This window comes from Galeopterus variegatus, unplaced genomic scaffold, assembly GCF_000696425.1.
Source record: "Galeopterus variegatus unplaced genomic scaffold, G_variegatus-3.0.2 Scaffold2480, whole genome shotgun sequence".
Lineage (NCBI taxonomy): Eukaryota > Metazoa > Chordata > Mammalia > Dermoptera > Cynocephalidae > Galeopterus > Galeopterus variegatus.
Window position 1 is genome coordinate 142,644 of NW_007728591.1, and position 10,379 is coordinate 153,022.

At 38.3% G+C, this 10,379-nt stretch overlaps 1 protein-coding gene across 3 annotated transcripts in view; it reads left to right on the forward strand.

The window, feature by feature from the left end:
* Positions 1-10,379, forward strand: part of HSPB11 (heat shock protein family B (small), member 11) — an 84,744-nt gene that overhangs the window by 24,503 nt on the left and 49,862 nt on the right. Inside the window, exons 5-6 of one of the 3 annotated variants that reach the window (XM_008581861.1) lie at positions 2,214-2,257; positions 4,477-4,691. In XM_008581861.1, coding sequence (XP_008580083.1) covers positions 2,214-2,257; positions 4,477-4,590 — 158 coding nt within the window. In that variant the 3' untranslated portion in view covers positions 4,591-4,691. Of the gene's footprint in view, positions 1-2,213; positions 2,258-2,548; positions 2,593-4,476; positions 4,692-10,379 lie in introns of those variants that run through there. The other 2 variants (XM_008581862.1, XM_008581864.1) reach the window with 2 other exon arrangements.

The window sequence follows — 10,379 nt, forward strand, 5'->3', positions numbered from 1 at the left end:
TCCTCGCTCAGCCAGTGAGCGGCCGGTCTGTATGTGGGATCCGAACCCTCGGCGGGAGCGCCGCCGCGCTTCCCAAGCGGCGCACTGTAGCAGTGCGCCCCCGGGCCGGCCCCTAGGCACCTTCTTCTACCCCACAAAAGTAGGTGACCACAGACCTCCACCACCACCCTCAAGAGAAGATTAAAGATACTGAATGTGGAGGCAAGGACTCAGAGATCAGGCATAGTAGAGAGTGAGTGAGACATGGGATTGAAAACGGGGGATTTAAGTGGAAGACTACATGACAAACAGCTGGAATTCCAGCCTCCTTCCTGTGCCCTGCTGTTAATGACATCAACCAAGACTATACCCCCAGCTAGGAGACTGGAGGATTCATCTTTGGAGTAACTGACTGGCCCCAGGAAAAAGGTCTATGCATACTGACAAAAGCTTTTATTCCTGGTCACCCCGTTGAAGTCCACCAGTAAACAAGCCTGGCTCATGCACTCAGTTTTCAAATGATTTATTATTTATAAGTAATAAAAGACACCCAAGGATCACAGACATTTGATGAAGGTGTCAAACCCTGAATATTATCAACTTTTAGCTCTAATTTCCAACTTATAGGAAATACAGAGGATAGAGGAACAAATTAAATGAAACCATCAGGATGCAAGATGACAAAATCTAGAATGTGGGACGTTCTACAGGACAACTCACCTGGTCTCTTCAATAAGTCAATGGCATAAAAAAAAAAAAAAAGTATGTGGGAGAGAAAGCAGTTCAAGATTAAAAGCAACTTAATTCTGATTTGAATAAACCAAGTATAAAAAGACATTTGGGGGAGACAATTGGGGAAATTTGAATAGGGACTAGATATTATACTAAAGCATTATTTTTAATGTTAGTATGATATTGTAGTTGTATAAAAAAATCCGTTATTTAGAGATGGATAATCAAGTAGTTAGAAGTGAAATGTCATGATGTCTTAGACTTGCTTTAAAATACCTTAGCAAAAAAAGTTAGATAAATCAACTATGGTGAAATGTTAGGAATTGTAAAATCTAGATGATGGGTATATATGGTTATGTTATGTATATATAGTTATGTTCTGTCTTTTATGTATGATATTTTATAATTTTTTATAACTAAAAAAACTGGGCAAATGAAAAAGAGTTTATTATTAACTCCTGGTGGGGGGTTATATAAGAAAGAAAATGTGATAATTGGTTATTTATTTCAGCAATAAATAACATTTACATAGAGATCATAATGTAACCACCAAGTATTGATTTCAAAATTGGGAGGAGAGAAAAGTTGCAGGAGGAGGAGGAAGGGGATATTAGTTTAAGAAACCTAAATTTTTACCTGTCCTATTATAAAGTCAGTAAAAAATTGATAAACTACAAAGGGAATATAAGTATATATAATTCCAGGAAAAACAGCGTAAAGAGTTGAAAACATTTATCTGTATGGAACAGGACTGGAGGAGAAAGAAGGAGTAAAGCAGGGGATTACTGTTTTTCATTATCTTAGAGAAGGGTTAGGAAGCAGAAAGTCACATATAATCTTATTTCCCAGAGACTTCTGTTTTAGTACAATGTGGCTTTTAAAGTCATGTACATTTATTTTGATTCAAATAAAATTAATGTCTAATAATGTCAATAGCTATTACTATATCAATTAAATACTTTATGTTTCCAAAAGAATGTTTGATATGATTAACTCATGATCAAATAAATCAGTCTGTCCTAAAATTATGGAAGTAAAGGTTTATTAAACTTGGATAGCAGAAGAGATCAATTTGTGGATCACATAATTCTGCATCATAGTGAAAATTCACTGTGAGAAACTGAGCTCTAGACGTTACCCATGTGTACAATGAAATGGCTCCTTTCAGACCTGTGATTACTATTAGTAGCTCAATCCTTAAAAGAAATTTTCACATTTTATCAATTTCTTACTTTATATTACTTTACTGTAATTTCCTTTTGCATTTCCTTTTGCTTATACTCACTAGAGATATTTTATAGCTCATACTTTACCTTTTTTTTTTTTTACTTTTTATATCATGTCTCTATTTTTGTATCAAATTTCAACCACAAAACACAGGTAATTCCTTTAAATCTATTGTAAATTTATACCAAATATCACGTTTTGCTTGAACATAAATTTCAGTAGCTGTCCTCATATATTTTGAGCCTTAATTCATTTCTGTTAAATTTGTGTTTTAGATTTAGTACACACAGAGGGGCAGCTTCAAAATGAAGAAATTGTGGTAAGTAAATATAATTTGTAGAGATAAACATTATCTTTAACTAGTACAGTATGCTTAGCATAACTTCGTATAGCATACATTATACGAAGTTATACGATTTACCTTTTTTTTTTTTTACTTTTTATATCATGTCTCTATTTTTGTATCAAATTTCAACCACAAAACACAGGTAATTCCTTTAAATCTATTGTAAATTTATACCAAATATCACGTTTTGCTTGAACATAAATTTCAGTAGCTGTCCTCATATATTTTGAGCCTTAATTCATTTCTGTTAAATTTGTGTTTTAGATTTAGTACACACAGAGGGGCAGCTTCAAAATGAAGAAATTGTGGTAAGTAAATATAATTTGTAGAGATAAACATTATCTTTAACTAGTACAGTATGCTTAGATTTTAAACCTATCTCCATAGTCATAGAGTTAATAAATATCTTCATGATTTATAGATTCTGTACCTAATCAACCAGTAGAGAAAGTTATTCTCAATAACATTATAACCTAATGTAGCATTTGTAAATTAGGCTCTTATCCATCATAGAGAGTGTAACAGCAAGGATAAAACAATTCAATTATTTGTTTTTTATTTTTCTTATTCCTTTATTTTGAAGTATTTATTTGCTTTGCTTTGCCATCTTTCACTTGATTCTGTAGTCCTTTTAGAATAGGAATCAAAAAACGTTGAGATGCCAGAACTGGATGTTAATTTAAGCATGAAAGGACAAGGGAGATTCAGATAAGGGGAATTAGAGCATAGGATCAGCAATAAATAAGCCAGAGAGAGATGAGGTGGAAAGAGAACCAGTATTTTTCGACAACATTCCACTGGGCTTTGCTTGTCAAGTGGAATGAATGTCCATTGATGAGGAAGTTGCTGCGTCATCTGGAGTTTGTCTGTTCCTACTAGCTTGTCAGGCCCTGGTTTTATACAAACACAAAGAAGTAAAACAACTGAATGTGTATTTTTTTAGGTGGTAGTGTTTGTTTAATTAAGTTTTCTCTAAGTGAGGGTTAAAGTGGTACTACGTCCATTAAGTGTACTTCCTCACAACTTGCCGCAAGCTGCTTAAGGAATCAGTGTTTCAGAAGATTCTGTAGGAAGTTTTTGAATCCCATTAATTTCCTTTTCTCCCACCAAAATTTTGCCCAATAACTGGGGTGGCCAGTGGGGTCCAGAAAAATGATTAATTATACTGAATTTTATCATCCTGTTTTTCTCCATCTTTACCTGGAAATCACCCATAACTTTATTACGCAGTCACAACAGCTTTTACTGTACTTATTTTCTTCTAGTTGTTGACCACGTGCATTGCATACTTATAATAACAATGCATGGACAATTTTGTATCATCTGTTTTGTTTACATAACACGTGCTTCATAAATATAATTTAAAAATAACATTTGCCTGTTTGCATACATTTAACCTAATTTTCTTTTTCTTTTCTCTGCCATTATAAGCAATTCACAGGGAGACATTTTATGCATGTTCCTGCTACCACAACCTTCACCTTTTTTATTATTTTCTAAGATTAAATTTCAAGGAGTAGAGTTACTGGGTGCTAGATTATAAACATATGTATAGCTTTTTAAATATATTGCCAAACTGCTTTCCAGAGAAATTATATAAATGTAAAAAAATATAGTCATGCTTCAGGGTAGTATATTCTGAGGCATCATTAACCAAGGGAAACCTCTTATGAAAAATACTTCATGGGCCGGCCCAGTGGCGCACTGGAGAGTGCGCCGCCTGGGAGCACGGCGGCGCTCCCGCTGAGGGTTCGGATTCCATGTGGAGACCGGTTCCCGCTCACTGGCTGAGTGTGGTGCGGGCGCAACACCGAGGGTTGCGATCCTGTTGCCAGTCCCCGGTGTGGGCGCGACACCGAGGGTTGCGATCCCGTTACCGGTCAGTAAAAAAGACAAAAAAAGGAAAAAGGAAAAAAAAAAATCTTCAGAAAGACACTTAAAAAATTGATCAGAAATGTATAGTTGCAATTTTTAGCTCCACCTGCTATTTTTCAGCAAACCAAGGCTGATATTCAGCTGATATGCACCAGAACAACTGTTATATATGGCTGGCCTCTCTTCTGAATATTATATCTTATATATTGTTATATATTCAGAATATTACTCTTGCATCAAACCCTTTCTTCTGCTAACTGCTTATTAAGAGTTAACTAGGAATGCTAAAAGCATCCATATTGATTTTTCTTCTACAGGCACACGATGGCTACGCCACTTACTTGAGATTCATTATTATATCAGCCTTTGATCATTTTGCATCTGTGCATAGCATTTCTGCAGAGGGAACAGTAGTCTCAAATCTTTCTTAGTAATTATAACAAAATGCTCTTGCATGATATTTTTTAACAATGTATTTATTTAAACATGAAGTTGTCATTGATATACTTTATTAAAAGGATTTGTATCAGTCTGTTTCAGTTTTTATTTATATTCTCTTCAGTATTTGGGGCAAAGGAATTCTGGTTTCATCAGTCAGCAGTACTGTCCCCCAGGGAGGGTATGAGGAAACTTTGGCTTCAATATACAGCTTAATCAGGGAAATGACTATACATGAAAATTTAACTGATAATATATTGTGTCCCCACAACATCTAATATGGTGCTCTTCAGATCTCAATGGATTAATTTTCTAATTTATTGATTGATGCACAGGGCTAAGTGAGCAATATAGACAGCAAACAATATAAGCATTCAGAGGAAAGAAAGTACTTGTGGGAAGGTTTTATTGAGGTCATGGAAACTGAGCTGAGGCCTGTAATACAAGTCATTTTATTTTTTCTTTTAATCCTACATTCTGACTTGAAAACCTCAGAAAAGGGTTAGAAAACACATAATCTTAGTTCCCAAAGACAACTATTATTGGTATTATTTTATATTTTATTATGTGACTTTGACTTTGGAAACATAAATAATTACTATAGCCAAAAATTAAATAAAAAAGCAATTCCAAAATATCAAAAACAAACAGAAATGCATGAACCTAACTTTATCACAGTTGGTAAAATAAACACACAGGAAAGGATAATTATTTTAAGTGGCATAGTATTTTGTCCATGCAGTATGTATTAGTTCTTACAGCTGCTGTAACAAAGTACCACAAAACTGGTGACTTAAAACAAGGAAATTTATTTCACACAGTTCTGGAGGCTGGATGTCCCAAATCAAGGTGTTGGCTGGTTTGGTTCCTATTGGAGGTTCTGAGGGGGAATCTGTTCCATGCCTTTCTATTAGCTTTTGGTGTTGCAGGCAATCCTTGGCATTCCAGTCTTTGCCTCCATCATTACATGGCATTTTTCCTATACATCTTCACATCATATTCCCTCTGTGCATATCTGTCTCTGTGTGTCTTCCCCTCTTCTTATAAAGATATTAGTCATATCGAATTAAGGGCCCACCCTACTCATCTTAACTAATTATATCTGCCATGGCCCTATTTCCAAGAAAGCCCACATTCACCACTAGTACTAGGGGTTAGGTCTTCAACATTCCCTCTGTGCATATCTGTCTCTGTGTGTCTTCCCCTCTTCTTATAAAGATATTAGTCATATTGAATTAAGGGCCCACCCTACTCATCTTAACTAATTATATCTGCCATGGCCCTATTTCCAAGTAAGCCCACATTCACCACTAGTACTAGGGGTTAGGTCTTCAACACATCTTTTTGGGGGACACAATTCAACCTACAACACAGTCTCAGTGGAATATGTTTGTGATCATTAATTTTATATAACAGCTTTGCTGGGTCACTGTGCCCAGGTATTTGGTCAGACATTATTCTGGATATTTCTGTGAGGGTGTTTTGTGGATGAAATAAACATTTAAATCAGTGGACTTTGAATAAAGCAGATTGCTTTCCATGATGTGGGTGGGCCTCATCCAATCAGCTGAAGGCCTTAAAAGAACAAAGGTTGGTTGGTCTAGGCGGCCTCAGCTGGGACTATTCATCTCTGCTCCTAGTAGTCTCTCATCCTCCAATAGGCTAGCCCAGGCTTCTTCAGATGGTAGTTTCAGCATTCTAAAAAGTAGGAAGAGAGGGAAAGCCCCAATATGCAAATACTTTTTGAGTCTCTGCTTGCATCAGTTTTTATATTGTCCTGTTTGCCTAATCATGTCATGTGGCCAGGCCCAGAGTCAGAACAAGAGGGGTCTGCTCAAGGGCATGAATACAGGGAGGTGTGAACAAGTTGGGGGTAGAGGCAGTGGGAGCTATTACTGCTATAGTCTACTACAATCAAACACTGTGTGCCTCCTGATGTGATACTATGTGAAGTATACAGACCAACCTATAAAGTACTGTTGCCAGTATTACTGAACCCGAGTCTAATCAAACTCTGGAGTTAATTTCCATTTTCAGGAAATTCAAGGGCTAGAGGAAAAAATGAAATGACACCACAAGGAAGCAAATAGACTAGTAGCCATTAATGCAGCTCACTGAAATATCTAGATCTGTGCTTTCCCTGCACATGGTAAGATACACTTCCTGGTCTTCTCTGTTTGGGTAGTACCATGTGACCAGTTCTGGCCAATGAGATGAAGAGTAGTTGACTTCTAGGCTGAGCATTTAATTTGTCTGCCTGAGGCCTGGGAACCTCAGCAGCTGCCAGCAGCCCCCACCCAACAGATGGCATGAGGGTGCCCAGGGAGCTCAGCAGCCATGGGCAGCCCCTACCACTGCTGCAGACACTGCTTCTGTACAGGTGGTCTGTCACACCCACTGCTGCCACAAGGGCAGCTTGCCACCACAGCAGCAGTCACTACTGCCATGGAGGCAGCCCACCAACCACTCAGCTGCATCAACACAAGGATAGTTACCAGCGGAGCCCAGGGAAAGAGGTGAGTGAGTTCACGCCTGTGACCTAGTGGCCCAACCCACAGAGAGAATTATACTGTTACACATGGTGGCACACTGGGGGGTGGGAGGTTTGTGTCCAGCCCACATGACTGCTTTTATCTGGGGAGAGGCATAATGGAAACGCCTGAGACTGCAGAAACTCTGGATACCCAAATAGAGTAAGAAAGAAAATCCCCAATCACCACCAACCCATCTCCCAACCAGGGGAAGCAAGGACCCAGGAGGAGCCTCTGCCTGTAGGAAAGAGGAGAGAGAATCCCTGCCCAGGGTCACCCATTCAAACTGAGGAACTCTAGTATACCCCAGTGCATCCATCAGGGTCACAGGACACTACCTGGGGTGCCAACAAGCCTGCCCAGGGACACCCACCCCAGCCAAAGAGAGAGTGCAACCAGGCACTTCTCCCAAGAACTCAAGAGCCCACTCAGGTCCTCAACAAACCAATACTGTGTCACTAACCTCAGCAAGGAATCACTAAGTGCTCCAGTGCCTATGCCATGGAGGCATTCACATGCAACTCCAACACATAACATGGCTGAAGTACCCACATGGAGACAAAACTACTGTGTCTACCCAGAACCAATACTAAAACACCCTATTCAACAGTCAATATAAAACACATCTACAGGAGGTAGTCTATCTCCTCAAAGCCCACTCTAGGGTAATAGAAGAAGCAACTGCTCTACCATAGGCCCAGACAACAATGTAGAGATACTAGAAATATGGGTGGGGGAAAAAAAAGAAAGAAAGAAAAGAAAATGTGACATCACCAAAGGAAAACAGTAATTCTTAAGTACCAGACCCGTAGAGCAGGAAACCCTTGAATTGACTGAAAAGGAATTCTGAGCAACAATCTTAAGGAAACTCAGTGAGTTACAAGAAGACTCAGACAACACAACAAGATCAGAAAAAGTATCCAGAATATGAAGGAGGAAATTTACAAAGAGAGTAATACCTTAAAAAAGAATGTAGCAGAACTCCTGGAACTGAAGAATTCATTCAACAAGATAAACAAAACCAAGAGCTTAAGCAGCAGGTTAGAGCAAGCAGAAAAAAGAATTTCTGAACTAGAAGATGGTCTTTTTGAAATAACCCAGGTGGACAAAAAGAAAAAGAATCCAAAAAAATGAAGAAAATCTAAAACAGCTAGCAGACAAGATTAAGCACACAAACATCTGAATCATGGGTGTTCTGGAAGAGAAGGAGAAAGGAAGAGCAATTAAAAACCTATTCAACAAAATAATAGCAGGAAACTTCCCAGGTATGCGGAAAGATATGGACCTTCAGATGAAGGAGCCTCAGAGATCCCCAGATTGAATTCAAAAAGGTCCTCTCCAAGACACATTATAGTCAAACTGGCAAAACTGAAAGACAAAGAGAGAATCTTAAAAGAAGCAAGAGAAATGCATCAAGTCACCTATAAAGTAGACCCTATCAGCCTAACAGCAGAAATCTCAACAAAAACTCTATAGGCCATAAGAAAATGGAATGATATATTCAAAATACTAAAAGAAAAAAACTGCCAAACAAGAATACTGTACCCAGCAAGACTATCTTTCAGAAATGAGGGATATTTCCCAGACAAAAACTACAGGAGTTCATCACCACATGACCAGCCCTACAAGAAATCCTCAAGGAGTCCTGCATTTGGAATTTTTTTTTTTTTTTTTTTTTGTCTTTTTCCGTGTCCGGCAACGGATCGCAACCCTCAGTGTCGCCCCCGTACCGGACCGGGACCGGCAACGGGATCGCAGCCCTCGGTGTTGCCCCCGCGCCTCGCTCAGCCAGTGAGCGGGAACCGGTCTGTATGTGGGATCCGAACCCTTGGGCGGGAGCGCCGCCGCGCTTCCCAAGCGGCGCACTATCCAGTGCGCCACCGGGCCGGCCCTGCATTTGGAATTTGAAAAACAATAATCACTACCATGAATACACAAGAACAAAACCCACTGGTAGAACAAAAATGCAAACAAGAAAGAGAAACTATATCTTACCAACTCAAAAAACCAACAAATACTGAAGATAAACAGTAAGAGGGGAAGAAAGAAACAAAAGATATTTAAAACAAACAACATGGATGAACTTAGAAAAAATTATAAGTGAAATAAGCCAGGCACAGAAAGAGAGAAATACCACATGTCCTCACTCATAAGTGGGACCTAAAAGAAAGAAAGAAAAGAAAGAAAGAATCATAACAATACATTAAACTTAAAAAAAAAAACCCAAAAAACCAGACCTGTGGTTATTAGAGGTGGGAAAGGGGGGGGGGGTTGATAAGAAACTAGTTAAGGGTCACAAAGATTGATTACATTTTGTAAACAGTATACTGATTATCCTGATTTGATCACCACTTATTGGACATATGTACTGATATTCAATTCTGTACCCCACGAATATATATAATCAATAGTAATAAAAAAAAAAAAAAAGAAACTCAAAATAAATAAAACTTAGGGAAGGAAAAAAATATATTTAAAACACCCAAACAAAAAAATCAATAAAATGCCAGGAGTAAGACAATACCTTTCAATAACAATCCTAAATGTAAATGGATTAAATTCTCTACTCACAAGACACAAACTGATTGTATTAAAAAGCTAGACCCAATTATATGCTGTCTTCAAAAAAATTTATCTCACCTGTAAAGACACACACAGACTAACAGTGAAGGGATGAAAAAGGATATGCGACACATATGGAAACCAAAAATGAGCACAAGTAGCTATTCTTATATCAGATAAATTAAACTTTAAACCAAAAACTATAAAAAGAGACAAAGAAGGCCATTATATAATTATAAAGGGATCTATCTGGCAAGAAGACATAACAGTCATAAATATATATGCACCCAACACTGGAACACCCTGATATATAAAGCAAACACTATTAGACCTAAAGAAAAAAATAGACCCCCAATACAATAATAATTGGGGACCTGAACACCTCTCTCTCAGACAGATCATCTAGGCAACAAGTAAGAGAAACACAGGATTTAAACTATACTTTAGACCAACTGGGACCTGGCAGGTAACTACAGAACATTTCATTCAGCAACCACAGTATACCTTGTTCTCATCAGCACATGGAACATTCTTCAGGGTAGACCACATGGTACATCACAATTCAAGTCTCAACAAATGTTTAAAAATTGAAATTATGGGCCGGCCCGTGGCTCACTCGGGAGAGTGCGGTGCTGATAACACCAAGGCCCCGGGTTCGGCTCCCATATAGGGACGGCTGGCCCGCTCCC